The sequence below is a fragment of the Aotus nancymaae genome, unplaced genomic scaffold (assembly GCF_030222135.1).
Source record: "Aotus nancymaae isolate 86718 unplaced genomic scaffold, 86718_ANA_hifiasm-v0.15.2.pri h1tg000016l, whole genome shotgun sequence".
Taxonomy (NCBI): Eukaryota; Metazoa; Chordata; class Mammalia; order Primates; family Aotidae; genus Aotus; species Aotus nancymaae.
The window spans coordinates 9,768,002-9,787,715 of record NW_026988428.1 but is presented as its reverse complement, the minus strand read 5'-3'; the positions used below and the strand labels follow the sequence as shown (position 1 = coordinate 9,787,715).

Sequence of the window (19,714 nt, the reverse complement as noted above, 5' to 3'; positions counted from 1 at the left end):
TATAATCTGCATTTTACCTAGAATTTAAGCTTCATGTAGGCAGAGACTTTGATTTGCCTCCTTTGCATTCCAAGAACCTACTAAATCTGTGTTTGATGAATAAAAAATTGAATGTCTCTCCATCAACTGTGGCCCCAATCCAAGTTCCTTACCATACCACAGTCATTCAAATGTGTATGAATAGATTTTCCTATTTACTTGCTCTTTCAGCACTACCATGGTTACCACTACTCTCTATAAAGATCATTAATTTCCTTCAAAGAATTTTATCATACAAATTATCTTCAAAAAATTACACAGTGATTCATTAATGTCCACTGGCTTCATTTTACATGGCTTGTTCAGCTTTCAGTGAGCAATCTGGTTGTATCAACATCTAATCTTGCCTTTCATGACTTCCATACATGTGTCTCAACCAAGTATTTAGCATTTTTAACAGCCCTGGACATCGCCTCAGTCAAGACTCTGCTGCAATTGTTCCATGGAAGGCTGTCATCTTACACAAACAGTACCTCCAATGAATGTTCCACCCAAGATCTTCCTCCTGAGCATGCTCACTCCCTGTTGTCTGATCACTTTGTTTTGAGTCTGTTCTTACTCACAGACCATTCATGTTAATAACACTTTATTCGCAACTGTAATTTTCATTTCCCTTATAATATATGCAAAGCCATGAGCTGCCTAGTTGCAGTTCTTGGGGATGCCAGCTCAGGCCAAAACTCCCTGCATGCCTCAAGGAAGAGAAAAGGTAACATTAACTTTACCTACTGGTTAAACCAATGTGTTATGTGTCCATGGGGTGTACATTTTGTGTACCCATAATTGTCCCAAATGCTACTTGTCATAGACAGTTATTCCTGGGGATAACCTAAGAGTTCTCTATCTTTGCTCTTCCAACCTGTTGGTACTCCAGCCTCCAAAAGTATGTCAGAGACTGACCAGATGTTCACCAAATCTGGCTCCCTTTTCTGTTAGACGCACAGTAAGATTTCATTTCCCTGGCTACCTGATACTTAGGTGTATCAGGGGACTGAATTATGAATAATTAGGGGAGAAATAATGTATGCCACTTCCATGCTATCATGGGTTGAAATTTATGCCCCTCTCCCTCCAAAATATATGCTGAAATCCTAACTTCCATCACTTCAGTATAGATATGGAAATAGAAGCATTATGGATTTAATTAGTTAAGACAATATCATACTGGAATAGAGTGGGCCCCTAATCCACTGTGAATGGTATTCTTATAAGATGATGGGCATATGAGGACACACAGGGAGAATGCTAAATTATTACTAAGGCAGAGATTGGAGTTATGCAACCACAAGCCAAGTAACACAAAACATTGTCATAAAACCCCTGAAAGCCAAGAAGAAGCAAAGAATGATTTCTCTATAGGTTTCAAAGGGAACTCGAATCTGCTTATGCCTTGATTTCAGTCTTCAACCCTCCAGAACTGAGATAATACATTTATTTGATTTTAAACTACCATGATATGCTTAGGCTTTGTATTCCCACCCAAATCTCATCTTGAATTATAATCGCCATAATCCACACGTGTCAAGGGAGTGACCAGATGAAAGTAATTGAATCATTAAGGTGATTCAATTACTCCATGCTATTCTTATGATAGTGAGTTCATTTTCATGCGATCTGATAGTTTTACAAGTGTTTGGTAGTTTCTCCTGTGTTCGTTCTCTCCAGCCACCTGTGAAGAAGGTGCCTGCCTCCCCTTCACCTTCCACCGGATTGTAAGTTTCCTGAGGCCTCCTCAGCCATATGGAACTATGAGTCAATTAAACCATTTCCTTTATAAATTGGAATTGTGAGTCAATTAAATCTCTCTCCCTTAGGAATTACTCAGTCTTGGGAAGTTTTTTAGAGCTGTGTGAAAATGGACTGCCCAAGACTGGGTGATACATTGTGGTAGTTTGCTACAGCAACCTCAGGAAATTAATGTATATGTCTATCTCATGAAAACATCAAGGGAATCCTCTGTACTCTTCCCTGTCACCTTGCAAATTTAGAGGATCCAGCAGATGATTACAAAGGCCTTTGGAATGACAGAACAGTACCTTATAAGGATCTAAACTTGTGGCCATTTGCCAGACACCTGCACTGAATTGTTATGCAAGTTATACCACATTATAACGCAAGTTATATATAATGTGATATGTACATGTAAATATATTTTATAAGTTATGCATAGAAAAGAAGTTATATATTGAATTATAATACAAGTTATATTGTGTTTTTCCAGTTATATTATGCTACTTATATTGTCTTAAAATCTGCTGAGATTTGGGGATTTGTAGGTTATAGCAAAGAGTGTTACCTTAATATAGAAAGTGGTGTACTTGAAGACAGCTGCTCTCATAAAATAAACCTAAAACGTTTGGGACTGGCTTAGTAGTCGGGTAGAAGCAGGCAACAAAGATACTGATATCTGAGGCTGGACAGCTGAAAAGTGTGTGTGTGTGTGTGCGCGCGCGGGCGTGTGTGTGTGTGACTTTCTTTTCTTAATGCTCACACTGTGGAACTTTAAAATTGCTGTGGAATAGTAATGACTGTTTATATCTTACTGTTTTTCCTCCTATATGTAAAATTGCAGTTTTTCTACACATGGTTCATCTTTGTTTACTTGGTGGGATGACTGGGTGTCAAATAAGTTGTAGGTTTTGTTTTGTTTTTTAGTTTATAAGACCCCCAGACCAAGAGGAGTCAAATCCAAAACTGATAGAAAGAACTTTGGATCATCGGGAGATCCTTGAGTTTGAACTAGATGCAATGACTAGATGGACCTTCAGGTTGGCAATTAAGTTAGACCATGTAACTAAGTTTTAGCCAATGAAATGAGCAGAAGTTATGTAACCCTTTTCCAAGTTTGACTCATAAAATATTCCCTATGAAATGTGGTTTTCCTTCCTTCCTGTCTGGAGCCCATATTTCAAGGATCTAATGTAAGACTCTAATGCCCTAAGGAGCTAATTTTCAAATACCCACAACAAACTATTGCATGAGTAGTAAATAAAATTTAATTTTGAAAAGCTAGTGATATTTTGGAATTGTTGGTTCTAGGACATAGTATAATATGTCTATTTGTATAATACACAACATTTACCAAAATACATTAGCCCAGAATCACGTCATGTGTACCTGAAATCTAAGAGTATAGAATTTGAGTTTATTGGTCCTTTGTCTATTAGCAATGATATTTTCAGATGTATACTTTTTAACCCAATGAATATAACTCCCAGGAGGACATCTCCTTCCACAATACACTCTGGATACTGTCTCTGCTTGTACTTTGCCAGACAGCTGTCTCCATAATCCATTCTTTTTCTCTCCCATTAATCTCTCCATTGTACTGGCCCTTTCCTATTATCATTTAAACATTTTTATGTCTCCATGATGAAATAATTTCTCCCTTTATTGCATTTTACCTTACAGAAACAGCTACAATTTTTTCACACATCCATTGCCAAACATATTGAAAGTGTTATCCACTCATTCTGCACCCACATCTTTACTAACTGCTTGTCAATGTATTTTATTCTGACTTATAATTCCACCATTCAAGCAAAAATAACTTTTGATAAAGTCAGAAATGACCATTATCTTGCTGAATACAATGGACTTTTGTTCTAAATAACCTCAATTTCTTTTATATAATGTTTCTTGTTGGAGGCCTTTTGAAGTACATTTTCAAAATAATTCAAATAAGTCGAATTTATTAAGATTTCTTTCATTACTGGTACTGTGTTGTCAAGTTGAGGAACTATTTCCTAATTCAAGTCACAAAGATTTGCTCCTCTATTTCTAACAGTGTTATAGTTTTAGCTCTTGAATTAAAGTGTACGATTCGTTTTGAGTTAGTGTTTGTATATGATGTGGGATAAAGTTTCAACTTTATTTTTTTCTTGTGGCTATCAGCTGTCCCAGTACCATGTGTTTAAAACACATTTCTTTTCCCAGCATTATATTGTTTTGGAAACTTCGTCAAAGGCAATTGTCATAAATGTAAGTGTTTATTTTGGGGCTCTCAATTCTATTTCACTGACCTGTATGTATTTCCTTAAAATAGTATTACAGTTTCTTTCTTGATTACTAAAGTAAATTTAGTACTTTAATGAATATAAATCCTTATCAAACTCTTTTAAAATATGGAAGAGAAAGGAACAGATCTCTCTTTATTCTATGAGATTAGTATTAATCCAATAATAAAACTGGAAAGAATACATTACAAAAAAAATTACAGACCAATATTCCTTATAAATATAGATGCAAATATCCTTAACATGTTTTAAAATAGTATTACAATCTCTTCCTTGATTACTAAAGCAAGATTAGTATTACAATCTCTTTCTTGATTACTAAAGTAAGTTTAGTACTGATTACTAAGCAAAGTTTTGCAGTAAATTTTGAAATCAGAGAACGTGGAATCCTATAATTTTGTTCTTTGTTTTGAGAAAAATATTGTTTTGGTTATTCTTGGTTCTTTTTCTCATAAATTTTAGAATCAGCTTGTCAATTTCTGTAAATATGCCCGCTGGATCTTGATAGCAATCATGTTGAATCTGTAGATCTATTTGGGGTGTATTTCCATTTAACCAAGAGTACTTCTTCTAATCTGGAATATCTTTTTATTTATTTAAGTCTTTATTTTCTTTCAATCATGTTTTAAAGTTTTTACTGTACAGGTTATGCACTTTTTTGTTAAAATATCCCTAAGTATTTTATTCTTTTTGATGCTATTGAAGATAAAATTTTCTTAATTTCATTTTTAGGTAGTAATTGCTAGTGCATAGGAATATATTTTATTTTTAGATATCAATCTTATAGATTGTAACCTTGATGAACCCATTTATTAATTCTAATTGTCTTTCAGTGAATTACTTAGGGTTTTCTACATACAAGCTTGCATCATCTTTTATGTAAGTACAAAGTAGAAATAGAGTTACAACTTTATTTTCGTCTAGTTGCCTTTCTTTTCTTGCCTAATTACCCTCACTAGAACATTCAGTATAGCTATATTATGGGACATAGCATTCAGATTTTCACCATGAAGTATGATGTAAACCGTTGGATTTTTATAAATGTTCTTTATCAAGTTAAGGATGTTTCCTTCTATTCCTAATTTGTTGAGCTTTTTTTAAAAAAAATACATGAAAAACTGTTGGATTTTGTCAAATGCTTTTATTGCATCTATGGTAATAATCATGTTTTTGTTTTTGCTATATTAATACTTTGTGAGAGTTGATTAATGTTTAAAGTATTAAACCAACATTGTAATAATCCTACTTGGTCATAATACGTAAAAATGTTTAGATGCTTGTGGATTCAACTTGCTATTCTGCTAAGGATATTTGCGTCTATATTAATAATCTTGTAATGTATTCTTTCTGGTTTCATAATTGGATTAATACTAACCTCGTAGAATAAAAAGGGAACTGTTCCTTTCTCTTCCATGTTTTAAAATAGTTTGATAAGGATTTATATTGATTCTTTTTAAAATTTTTTACAGAATTCACAAGTAAAACAATTAGGTTTTGAGATTTTCTAGGTGGAAAGATTTCAAATTGCTAATTTAATCATTTTATTTTTCATATTTCTAATCAACTATCCAATTTCTTCTTGAGTCAGTCATAGTAGTTTCTGTCCTTCCAGGAATTTTCTCATTTCGTCTATATTATCTAATTTGTTGGTGTGTAGTTTTTTATAGTATTCTCTTATAAGTTTATTTATTTCAATGAAATTAGTGATATCTCCTCTTTTCTTCTTGATTTAACTTACTTGAGTCTTGTCTGGATTTTTTTTTCTTGGTCACCATTGTTTACACTTTGACCATTTTGCTAATTTTTTTCAAATAAATTTGGTTTCATTCTTACTATGATTTTCTATTTTTTAGTTTATTTTCACTCTAATATTTAATATTTTATTTAATCTCCTTCCTTTGTGGTTAGCTTGTTCTTTACAGTGGATTTTTAAGTTTCAAACTCAGCAACATTTGATACTTTGAAATACTTCATCCTTTACAGCATACTTTCTTTCTTAGTGTTCACTACTCGACATCATTCATTTTATCTATTTGTATGACTTCCCCTTCTAATTCTACTTTTCGGGCTTATCACCATCTTCTTGACCTTTAAAATTTGGAGATTCTCAAGAGTCAGCCTTACACCCTTTTCTTTCATTTGTGGTGGATGCTGTCATGCACTTCTCAAAAGCATCATGAAAGTACCCTTTCAGCCAGTCACTGGGAGTGCTGGTGGCAGATAGCCCTTATCACTGGGACAGCTTACATTCAATGCATTCAATGACTGGTCAGCAGAGTGCTATAAAGGCCTGAAAACATCCCTTAATTTTGACCATTTTGAAGATCTGTCTTGGTTTCAGCTTCCCTGTTGAGTCTTCTGAGGGCTTTGTAGTTATCTCATCATAGTGGTTTTTCTCGTGCTACCCAATTCTGCCTCCTTCTTTTTCATTTATCTTGATCCAATAAACACTTTCTTCTTTTTTTTTATTTTCACATGAAAGTTTTTAGTTTATTAAGCTTCTCGTGAAAAGTCCACAGCGGCCATAGATAACATCATTGCAGCACCTTTACTCCTTTGGCTGTGATCCAATCTCCAGCTCACTTTTTGCCAGCACCAACATTGGCCTTTGCAGTCCCTCTGACTTTCTTTATTCTGTTCTTGCGTTCCTTTTGTTGCTTTCTTGAGGTCTTTTTCTTCTCATACAGGCCATGTCTTGCAAGTCTATGTTTGGGTTCATTTTTCTTTGCATAATCCAGGGAATCATAAATCATGCCTAAGCCAGTTGTCTTGCCACCACCAAAATGAGTTTTGAATCCAAATACAAAGATGACATCCGGTGTGGTCTTGTACATTTTGGCTAGTTTTTCCCGAATTTCTGTCTTAGGCACTGTTGCCTTCCCAGGGTGAAGGACATCAATGACCATTTGTTTCCTCTGAAGTAGTCGGTTGGTCATGAACTTTCTAGTGCAGATAGTTACTGTGTCGTTCATTATGGCAGCCTATCCTTAGACCCAATAAACACTTTCTAATAAACTGCCAGTATATTAATCTCTGCTGCAAAGTCTCATTTCCTGGGGAACTCAAAGTGCGATGCTGTTGTATAGTGTCTCCACTGATAATTTTCATCTGTCTTAATAGTTTTTCTTCCCATCTGTATATTGATAACCATTAATGTGTATCTCTATCCTAGACCACTTCAGAACTCCAGATGATTTATTGCACAGATGTATGCAATATTTACTTGGATACCTCCTAGCAAGCTAAGAATAAACATGCCAAAAATGGAAATCATGATTTTCTTTCTGAAACCCTATCTTCCTCTAGCTTTTAGTGTAGCTATAATATATTGTAATAAAATACATTTGATTCAAACTTTTTCTTGGCATCTTCTACAAGACTTTCTTAGGACAGTGCGCAGAAATACTAAGTGGAAAAATTGAGGCCAGTATGTCTAAGGTCAGACATTTTTCTATCCATTTTTCATGTATTAACTCATTTAATTCTCACAATAACTTCATAGAGTAGGTTTTATATATTTTTTAATTCTTATAGAAAACTATTGTGCAAAGAAATACATAAGTTATCTAAGGCCCTAATATCAAAAGAAGGATTTCCACATTAGTAAGTACTCTCCTGAAATTCACATATAATTATTTTCTCATACTGCCTTACTGATAAATACAAGTATTGGTGTGAACTATGAATGTATTACTTTGAAATGGATGGGAAAAAATACTTGGTCATATTTGTCGTTATTGATAAGAACCACGATGGACATGAACATGTTACTTAAACTTACTATCATTTTTATATCTGTTACAACTTGCTGAAAGGAATATCAGCTTCCAACAACCAGAAATAAAGATCCTTTATCCTAGGGTGTCAAGAGGTTGCCCAAACTTGTACTATATTTCTTTTTGTTAATATGTTTGGAGTAATAACATCTTAAATGTAAACTCTATCTATCCATCTATTTACCTACCCATCATTCATCCATTTATCCCCACATGTGTAACCACAGTCAAAGCTCTTATCCATAACTAAGATACTTACTATCTATCAGATGAACAAGCCAGAAACCAAAGCTTTATAGTTATCATAGAATGCTCCCTCCCTCTCCATTTCACTCCTCCAATGTAATAAATTATTGTTATATTCTATTACAAATATTCTAAAATGTACTCACTTCTCTCTAACCAAAGTGGGAATCGCACCACTACCCCTACATCTACTCATAGGACTCTTATCACCACCATCCATGATGCTAGCTCCTTTTCCATAGACTCCAAAAAGACTTTCTATCTGATCTCCTACTATCTACTTTTGCCTTTCCAATAAATCCTCTTTCAAAAAAGTGGTATTTTTAAAATAGAAATCTGGTCATGTCAACTTTCTGCTTAAAAGCTTTTTGTGACTTCCCTTTTTTCTTAAGAGAAAGACCTAAATCCATTAAATGAAGTGTAAGCCTTTATATACTAGTTATCCTTGCCTGTCTCTCAGGTAGTACTCAGTTACTACCTCTCCGTTAACTTCTTACAGGTTAATTAGCATGTATTATGGCCCTACACATCTTAGGATCACTGTATATGGTGCTTTCCCTTTGTGTAAAACTCCCAATTCCATATCTGAGTTGACTCATGTTTCAGATTTCTGCTCAATCAATACTCTTTCAGGAAGGCATGTGTAACTTGCAAAAATAAAACAATGTTCCATATTACAAACTTTAATAGCACTTCGCTTTTTTCGTTTGCGGCTAAATTGGCCAATAGTTGACCGCTATACATATTTAAAATTATGGCCTAACCACATATAAGAACATTAGAAACCACCCTTAGTTACATTTGAGACATTTTGGAACATTATATTCACAAGCAGCTGAACCTTTCTTAAGCATGTATTTGATTTATTGACCTCAAGTGGGAGCCCATTTTATTTCAACTATTGCATTTGGCTGGAAGCAAGAGGAAAAGCTGGTCATCTCAATCAGTATACGGAGATGCCTCGGTTGTTAATCTACTAACCTGAGGCCCAAACTTTCTCTCCGTAAAATCAGTCTTATTTTAAAAAATCATAAATCATGTGAGAAAGATATTTCAGCCTTTAAAATTATAAGAAAAAATCCAACTTGTTCATTTATAACATTCAGATTATTGATAAAATTGTAGAAAAAATGGAGTTGCAAGGCATTTCACTTGATACCAGTATCCCTGTCCCTACTATGAGAGGAAGATATGTGGACTGAGGAGATATACAGAGTAGATGCTAAAACTGAGTGGACATAGTAAGGAATTTGATTGATCTTGGTAGAGGAAAAGGAGTCTAATCAGACATCCTACATCAGGAGCATGATTTGAAAGTCAATACCTCAAAAAGTAACTGTGAAAGGGATAAGAAAATTGGTGAGGCTGGCCATTAAAAACAACCAAGTCAGGACTTCTTCCCTAAAATTGGCTATTTAATGTTATTTGCTGGATAATAAGCAAGAGCCAGGTTATAGTGCTAATGCATGGGAGTAGGTTATATTCAAAGCCTCAGTTATATCATTCCCACCATGTTGCAAATTCTCCATGTCCCATTCTGCATGTTGCAGTTGAATGCCATATCTTGAGTGAAATATGAAGATTTAAAAGTGGGATTATATCATATTCTCTACTTTCTCAACCATTTGTCCCCCTTGAGGAAAAAAGGAACATTTTTTATTGATAACCTATCACATGTCAAGACAATATTGTCACATTTAATCTTTGCGACAACCCTGATAGAGGTGATAATAATCTTTATTTCATAGGTTGGGAAACTAAGGCTCCATAAAGTTGGATTTTTTTTCTACCTCTTGGGATTTCAGAGTTGAATTCGTGTCTCATTCTAATGCCCATTTTCTCCTTACCATCCTGAGTTAGTTATCTATTGCCTTTCAGATCTCTGTACTGCCACCTCTATCCACATGCAAACTTATTTCTCATTATTTTATACAATCTAATTCACACTTTAACAAAATAATTTAACAACAAATGTTTGCCTAATAGACATATTTGTTTTAAACAGTTTCCTATCTCCTTGTGACTTGAAAGAGTTAACAGAATTCTAATTTGCTGAAAGTAGTTTAGATATCAGATGAGTTGTGGAGGGTCAGAAAAGCATATTAGGATGAGTTAGTTGCCCTGGCAGATAAAATTCACTTAATCTTTTTTGAAAGTGACTATGTCAGGAAAGGAAGTTCACGTGTCCCATTAGGTTGAGTTTCTCCTCAATGGAAAATCACCTGAGGACAGGAGAGATTGCAACTTCTTTGCCTATTTCAGGCAACTGGTGACTGTAGAGTAGCCGGAGTTCTTTCTTCACAGACTTTTTTTTTTTTCCAAAAGAAAAGATAGGCTTTATCTGTTAAATAAATAAACATATATCTATATATGGCATTTTTAATGTCCTGAAAAATAGTAAAAGGAAGTGAAGAGAAAGTTGATCCACTAGATCCCCCTTATAGGTTTGAGATTCTTTTTTTAATCTGTAATGGAACAGAGACAGTAGAAAATAAGGTGAGGTGAATCACTGCAGATGTTATCTAAGTAGCAAAGTTATAATTAGAGTTGCTCATCTTCGTAATAGAAATGACAAAAGAATTGAGGTGGACACAAAATGTGAGACAAAAGTAGTAGTTATATTGGGGCTTACTGGAAATACTTGTATACAGAGCCAAGGGACAGGGGTGTTTGAATATTGGCAAGAACAAAAGATGAAGTAGATGCCGTTGATGTCTGAAGTCGTGACCTTTTTCTCATGCAGAACTAATGCTTCTAACAATTTCTTCAGTCTTCAACAATGTTTTAATTAATTGTTTAATTAAAATACTCTTTAAATAAAAGTGTATTTCCTCAAATCATCAAATCGATTTAATTTTGATTAAATTGGTGTTGGTGTCCTGTAACACCAACAATAATCTACTTCATATTTTTTTCTTGCCTATCTTGGAAATTTCTGGAAAGTGCAACATACAAATTATCTTCAGTAGTTTAACTGTTTTTATACATTTTTGCATTAGAATCTGTCTAGATCACAAAGCTATCGCTTTGTAGAAGAGCCTGGAAAGTCATTTTTACTCTGATTGAGATAGTATATGGTGGATCTCATATAAATATTTTAAAAGGACAAAAATTAAATGCAATTGAATAGCTGGTAACTCTAACAATTTCTATTGTGTTTTCATTAATATAGAATTATCAATTTAGATAATTCAATTTGTAGTCAGTTAACCAATTTGCTCTGGGATCATTTGTATTGAGTAATAATAAAAAGTTCAGTTAATGAAATTGCAATTGCATATTAAGTCATGTCACAAAAGAATCAAACAACACTATTATTCTAAAAAGTAATATTGATACTGTTGCTTCAATTCAGAAATAACCTTATGGAGAGTATTCATAATCTGATTGTGTGAGTAAGTAACAAAGAGGGTCTAATTAAATGACCATACTTTACAATCTTTTCCGTAATAAACTGAGATTAAAGCAGACTTTTGTTTGCAGCAAATTTATGCTGACGCTAACATTCTTCATGATTTTTTTCATGTCTGAATAGGTTTAATGTTGTGCAGAATGCAAAAATAGTGGTTGAACTTTGATAGGTTTCATATATATCCAAACAAGTTTCAATAAAATCTACTATGATGGTATTAACATAGACATGACTTCAAATTTCATATATCCTAATGTTACTGGGAAGTGCAGATATCCTGGCTCCTTTGTCTTCCTTGACAGAAAGAATTTGGCCGAGAGACAATTAAGCCAAAAAAGATAATTTATTGAAGGAAAACAGAGAGCAGAGTTTATTTAAAGATACATACACTTTGAAAGATGAGGCACAGCTGGCTGCAGAAAGAGAATGAGCCAGCAGCTGTCCCAAGAGTTCTCTATTGGGGTTTTTATTATGTTGGATTCTGTTTTTAAGTTCCTGCCTCTGTCTGGGCCTTTCTTCTTTGTTTCATTTTTCCAGTTCTGCCTTAAGTCCCTGCCCTTTCTCCACACAGTTCCCATCCCAGGTTTGTGGGCCTCTCCCTTACTGTTGGTTAATGAGCATGCTTTGGCTCATGTTGACTACAAATTTTACATAATCGTTGCCTTGCTCGTTACCACCACCCAAGGAAGGTTGTATAAATGTTAAATCTGTACTTATTGTACATGTGGATTTCTTAGGAATTTCTCCTTTGCCCTTTCTCCTTCATATCAGTATATAGCTAGCTACATTTTGACAGTTTGACTACAGAGTGAGCCGTTACTGGACATCTTAAGGGGCGTTCCTTTTTGCATAGGTATTTTTGCTTCTCCTTGCTTACAGTGGACTAATTGCCCACTCACTTCATCATTAGAGATATCATTAATATGCAGATTTTGGATGGTCCCTGGGCGTGAGTGAGGCCTCCCAGACCTTCTTTTCTCAGGGCTTCCTCTCCTGCACATGTCTGTCTATCTGCCTACTGTAACACTAATACTTTTGCTAAAAACAAACAAACAGAAACAGTTATCTCATTCATGTTATGCAATACCCTCAAAAGAATCAGGCTTGATAGGCTCCCATGAACACCAGTATTCAACTATATTATTAATCCAACATCATCCTGGGCTGGCTACTTGGGCAACATAGGACGGAATATCTACTTAGAGGATGGAGATGAGCAAAGGGTCTCAGGGAATAGTATTTGATCTGGAAGTCACAGACCTCAGTAAGATTTTGTTAGGAATATTTGGTAGGAGGTAGGCTCTTGGGCAGAAATAGTAACACCAGAAAATTTCCACAGGTCTAAACATACTTCGGTAAGCATGGGAAATGCCAAGTGCGCTGGAGTGAGCTTGGAGCCCAAGTTGTTGAGAATGAAATTAGATGAGACATTAAATGTTTTTATAAGAAAGGAGGGACCAACAGAAGTGTTTAAGCAGAAGGGGGAAAGGTTACCTCTAAAGTTATCAAAGATCAGTCTGGCCTCTGAAAGGAGTATCAGTGAGCTGGAAAACAGGAAAGTCAGTCAGAATCCTATACTATCAATCCAGGTAAAAATTAATAGACATCTGAATTTAGACAAAAGTCAGGAAAATATTATTTCAAATTTAATAGCCATTTCCACCACCCTCCAGCCCCATTTTCATCCTTCACATTCATTTTCTTAGAAGGAAGGAGTACATACTTCATGATTATTCTTTCCAACTTCTAAGTAAAAGAGTTCTTGTCTTCTTTTAAATGCTATGGTTCCTGACCCACAGTATCACACTGAGAATCCAATGAAAGAGCACATTTGAACATATGTACATTAAAATGCATAAACGATCTATTTTAATATATGTACATCTACCTATATAACATATAGTTCAGTCGCTTTCATTTTTTTTTTAATTTACTTATTATAAGTTCCGGGGTACATGTGTAACTCGTGCAGGTTTATTACATAGGTATACATGTGCCATGGTGGTGGTTTGCTGCATTCATTGCCCCGTCATCTACATTAGGTATTTCTCCTAATGGTTTCATTTTTTAGGATTTAGTATTATTTTCTAGCAGATGTCTTTTAAATAATCCCATTCCAACCACTCTCATGATACATATTTACCAACTTTTCATTTAAATGTTTTTACTTTAATGTCTCTTGGCCCTTGAAACTTAATTTGTATAATATGGAACTCAGCCAGTTGCTTCTGAAGTTCCTATGACCATGAATGGTTCATCCATTCTTCTAGTAACTCAGACTGGAAGGTCTGACTGCTTATGTATGCAACTTCTGCAAAGCTTCACAACTGGCCTCTTTTCCATTTTTATATCACCACCTTTCATAGGCCACAAAATCTCTCTTAGGAACTATATCTAGAATCATTTAACTGTTCGGTGTGCTTCCTCCTGCACACTACCTAATAAGATGAAGCTTCCTAAAGTGTAGTGCTCCTCATAATTAGTCCCCTGCTCAAGAACCTCCAATTGCATTTAAAAGTTCAACCTGCTTTTCTAGGCACAATTCCTGCTTCTTGCCTCAAAAAAGTTTATAATAAAGCCAAACCAGATGCTTTCTTCCCTTAATTTAATGCCTTGTATTTTCTTGAATTCGGATATGTTCTTTCTACGGTATCATGGAATGTCATCCCCATATAAACGTTTTTGCTGATATTCTTCTTCCCACTACCAAATAGGGTTTCAGTCACCGTCAAAACTTCATAGTACTTTAATTCATTCTTTTTAAGTTTTCTTTGTTTAATTTTCTGTATTTTATTTTTTATTAACAAATAATTTTACATATTCATGGGGCACATATTTTGATATGTACAATGTATAGTGATCAGATAAGGGTAATTAGCATGTCCATCATCTCAAACAAATTATTTTTTAAATTATACTTTAAGTTTTGGGGTACATGTGCATATGTGGATGTTGAACAGTGAGAACACATGGACACAGAGAAGGAAACCTCACACACTGAGGCCTCGGGGGTGGGCGGCTAGGGGAGGAATAGCGGGGTGGGGGGGATTGGGGAGGGATAGCATTAGGAGAAATACCTAATGTAGATAACGGGGCTATGGATGCAGCAAACCACCACCATGGCACGTGTATATTTATGTAACAAATCTCTTTAACTTTTCTACTTTAATTTACATCTTGATAAGTAATTGTCTTAACATAAAAAGTTCACTACATTGTAAATGTTTTGTGGGAAAAAACTGTTGTCCATAATTGATACTAGCACAGAGAAATGCATGTAGAAGAGTTTCAATGAACATCATATTTATATTTACTTAATTCTATTGGACATGCCCTCAAAGCACATATTTGCCCAGCCTAGCTGCAGTTGCTCTATTTTGGTTGAATGTGCAACATTCGCTGATGCACCTTTTTGTCTTTCATTGTCAACAGCACCACCATTATGTTCATAATCAATAAAGATTTGTTGAATTAATACAAGTGCAAGGCATTCCTATTTTAGTAGAGTTGTATGTAGTCAGCAGAGATTCAATGCAAATAATAACTTGCACTCCAGAACTTCATTGATCGTTATGGTCAAAGTTAAGCATGGTCTGGCAATATTGACGATGTATTTAAATCATGAAATATCTTTAGGTACCATCATATTGATGGCAGTTAGAAGTTTAGGTACTGAATGCAGCTCAGTTCTTGTTACTTTAGCCTTTTTAATTGCTTTTGTTCTTGTTCTTGTTGTTGTTGTTGTTACCATCTGGTATATTGCACAATATGCAGTTTATCCTCCTTATTCATGGTAGTTATATTCTATCACATTGCTTAAAACACTGAACTTGCAAATGCTGAATTATTGCTCCTAAGGGAAATACAAAATTATGTTTCTGCAAACTCTGGTCACAATATTTTTGGCAACTGATCAATACATAGCTTTGTTTTAATATGTTTCTGTTCAAAGACACCTAAATGTAATGTATATTGTTGATTTATTAAAATTAAAGTCACACCCAACAGCAATGTGACCCAGGCCCAAAGGAAGCTTATCTAACATACAAGTTTTATTTTCTCCATAAAACACATTGCTTATTGTGCTTACAAATGCTAAACAGCACTTCTGCACTATACTTTGGGGCCATTTTAACAATTAAACAAATAAATATACAAAAATGCAAAATGTATGGCACAAAAAGTACCTTGAAATGGATACTTGTTTACAATCCGAAAGCTGGAACAAGAAGGTGGAGCATTGCCTTGTCTAACCCCCGATGGGAAAGTGCAAGTTGGGCAATTGGATTTTTCACCACTCTGTGCCATGTACACTAATTCCCACAGAAGTGCTGACAAAATTGATTGGGGAATTACAAATAAATTTTAGTATGTGGGTGAACTTACAGATATGGAATATATGGTAACAAGAATTGACTGTACTAAAGACAATTCAATGAGGAGACACTCAAAGATTACGTAAGTTATTAGGTTGGTACAAAAGTAATTGCGGTCTTTGGTAGTACTTTTATTTTTTTTTTGTTTCCTCTGAGGTCTCTCTCATTTGCTTGTACTTATTTATTTATTTAGAGACAGAGTCTCACCCTATCACCCAGGCTGGAGTGCAGTGGCATGATTTCAGTTCACTGCAACTTACCTCCCAGGTTCAAGTGATTCTCATGCCTCAGCCCTCCGGTAGCTGAGACTACAGGCACGTGCCACCACATCTGGCTCATTTTTGTGTTTTCTTTTTTACACCTGACTCATTTTTGTGTTTTTTTTTTTTAGTGGAGATGGGATTTCACCATGTTGACCAGGCTTGTCTTGAACTCCTGACCTCAAGTGATCTGCCTGCCTCCACTTCTCAAAGTGCTGGGATTACAGGCGTGAGCCACCATGCCCTGCCCTGCCATTACTTTCAATGGCAAAAATTTCAGTTACTTTTGTACCAACCTAATATTAGTTCTTTAGTGAGGTTGAAATAATGTTTTTAAGTTTTTCACCATTTTTCAGCTTGCATTTTACACTGGTGGTAAGAAGCTGTTTACAGATCCCAGATATATTTATTGTTATAAGCCTCTAAATTTTTGATTGCATGGCATGGCTCCCTCTGCCTGGAATGCTGTAGTCCTATTTTCTTTCATTATTTAATTTTCATGCAATCTTTAAAGCCCAATTTAGCATAATCTCCTCCAGGAAGCCAACTTCCAAGCTGACCAAGGGAACTCTGAATTTTTGCATTCCTCTATCTTCGCACTTGGAATTTAATACATTTTCTGTCACCTCTATATTAAGGACTTCTTAATAAGTCCTGTATTTACCATTTGGTAGCCTTCATATCTAGCGCAATGACTGGTTCACAATAGGTGGCAAATATTGAGTTGAATTCAACTGAGCTGAATGAGGAAATGCATAGGAAAAAAACTGCTAATTTAAAAAAGGATGAGAATTCAACTTAAATATGCAAAAAAAAAAAAAAAACCTAGGACTGAATTAAATAAATTTAAATGAAAGATTACAGTGAGGAACAAAGTATAATTTTGATTGATTTAAGAAAGGAAAGATTTCGTGTGCTCAAGCACTGAGGAAAAAATGACTTACACTCATCATATAATACAAATCAGATGAGTCAGCTGCATAAAGCAATTATTTATAAAGGAAACATTATGCTAGAATATATTAATAGCAGTATGACTCGCTTATCATGAGTGAGTAGTAATCTCTATTCCATATTTGGCAATAATCAAGCCTTTCCTGAAGTATTTATGAAAGTTGTAAAGAAATTGGAGCACATTCAACGAAGATCAACAAAAGTGAAAATAAGACTATTAGAAAAGATGAAAGGGACTCCAGGACTCCAACCAGGGCATAGAACAGCAAGAAAGATCATGAATTAAAACTTGTCATCAAGCTCAGTCCAATACTTGGTACCAAGCTCAATAAAAAACTTTTTGATTAATTAAAGTACTTAAATTGAAGCTCAAAGGACAAAGATCAGTAGTCCTACATTAGTATAGTGGCCAAAATTGTATGAAATATATTAAAATTCTAGAAATAGATTAGAAGTTATTTGAAGGAGAATCTCCTGATGGTACCAAGTAATTAAACACTGGAACAAAAACTTCAGTGGGAAATCATGAAATATTTCTGCATCCATATCAATTAGAGTCATTTAGATGACAAACTGCTTTGAATGGCTTAAGTTCAGCCTAGAAATAGAGAGCTGGGCTAGTTGCCCTTTTAACTACTCTCTCAGAATGATAATGCTGGTTGGTATATTGTATCTAAAAGTATACTACTATAGTTTTATTTAATCTATTTAATTTGTGTGTACCATGACTATTTTCATATTGTTCATTTGCACTCACTCTAATGTGGTTTGGTTGTGTCCCCACTCAAATCTCATCTTGAGTTGTAACTCCCACAATTCCAATGTGTCATGGAAGGAATCTGGTGGGAGGTAGTTGAATCATGGGGGCAGGCCTTTCCTGTGCTGTTCTCATGATAGTGAATAAGTCTCATGTGAGCTGATGGTTTTTAAAAAATGCTAGTTTTCCTGCACAAGCTCTCTTCTCTTGTCTGTTGCCATGTGAGACGTGCCTTTCATCTTCCACCATGATTGTGAGGTCTTCTCAACCACGTGGAACTGTACGTTCATTAAACTTCTTTGTATTGTAAATTGCCCAGTCAGTGATACGTCTTTATCAGCCATGTGAAAACAGACTAATACACACACTGATAAATATTTTCCTTAGCATGATGAAAAAAAGCATCTTAATTTACTTTCTTCTCCTTATCCTCACCTTGTAAAAGATTAGAACAAAGCTGCAAGAAAAAAAAGAAATTTTGATTGGGAAAGTAGACTATATCTCTAGCATAAATAGAAAAAGTAATTATTTTTACAGTATCTATTAAGAATGTAAATTCCAGACCCTATGATTCTGGCTTTGTATGCTTTATCTCCTTTAATCCTAAAATAATCTGAGAACAGTACTATTATAATCTCTTCCATGTATAATTTTAAGTAAATTATTCTAAGTCACAGGAATTAAGAGGAAGAGTGAAGACTGCAATACAGATTCTTTTTTACTCCAGAATTAAAATTCTTAACTATTTCTATTCTAGTCCATCTTTTCCATTCTAATTTATTCTTTTTTTTTTTTTTTTTTTGAAGACAGAGTTTCACTCTGTCACCAGGCTCCAGGCTGGAGTACAGCAGTGGTGCAATCTCAGCTCACTGCAATCACCACCTCCTGGGTTCAAGCAATTCTCCTGCCTCAGCCTCCCGAGTAGCTGGGAGTATAGGCACGCCACCACACCCAGTTAACTTGTATTTTTTAGTAGAGACAGGGTTTCACCATGTTGGCCAGGATGGTCTCCATCTCTTGACCTTGTGATCCACCCGCCGCAGCCTCCCAAAGTGCTGGGATTACAGTCATGAGCCACCGTCTAATTTATTCTCTATTCACCCATTCATTCAAATAGTATTTATTGTATCATTAACTGCACATCATGCTTTTTACAGGTGCAAGGATATAGATTGGGTTTCCCAGGAAACAAAGTCTGAGATGGTTTGCTTGCAGGAAGTTTATTGAGTAATTCTCTCAAGAACAACATGTGGAGGGAAGTGAAAGAAGCAGCTGTTGGCAGAGGGAAAGAGGGAGAGTTGAATCATAGCACAGCTGCAAAAAAGACCTCCACCTTTGAGATGAGCTCATGAGCTCGAGCTCCATGCACCTTGAAATTTGTCCTTAAATGTGGCAAGGAGTCTGGGCCTTCATACTCACATCTACCAGTCATGGAATGGTGGCTTCTCCCAGGGAAGGCACTTACCTTGGTCAGGTATATCCTATTTGACCAAGGCAATTACAGGAGAAAGATTCAACTGTGGGCCCACTCCCCAGTGCATACCACATGCGCCATAACAGAAGAACACCTACCCTCATGATGCTTATTTACTAGTGGGGAAATGGAAGAAACTATCAATTAATAAGTGTTTTGTATTTTTCCTATGGCAGATAGTGACATGTTATAAAGAGAAAAAGCAGGGAAGAGGAAGTTTAAAGGGTGAGGGCTGAGTATGATACTATTTAAATAAAGGTTCATTGAGAAGGTAACATTTGAACAGATTTGAAAGAGATGAGGAGGAGATACAGGAGTACATATTGGGGAAGATCATTGCTGGTGGGGAGAACAGGTCCATACACACACTCCAAGAGGGAGCATGCCTGGAATGGTTGAAGCAC

General features: G+C 35.2%; 1 protein-coding gene across 1 annotated transcript; it reads right to left on the bottom strand.

Moving 5' to 3' along the window:
- Window positions 1-6,535: 6,535 nt before the first annotated feature.
- LOC105728919 (small ribosomal subunit protein eS24-like) lies at window positions 6,536-7,027 on the bottom strand. The gene has a single exon (XM_064376699.1). It carries the CDS (start codon window positions 7,025-7,027, stop codon window positions 6,635-6,637), a length of 393 nt encoding a protein of 130 aa, XP_064232769.1. The 3' UTR covers window positions 6,536-6,634.
- Between the last annotated feature and the right edge of the window lie 12,687 nt (window positions 7,028-19,714).

Bases quoted from the DNA above. Each gene is read 5' to 3' on its own strand.
- LOC105728919 (XM_064376699.1), bottom strand. From the start codon at position 7,027: ATGAACGACACAGTAACTATCTGCACTAGAAAGTTCATGACCAACCGA.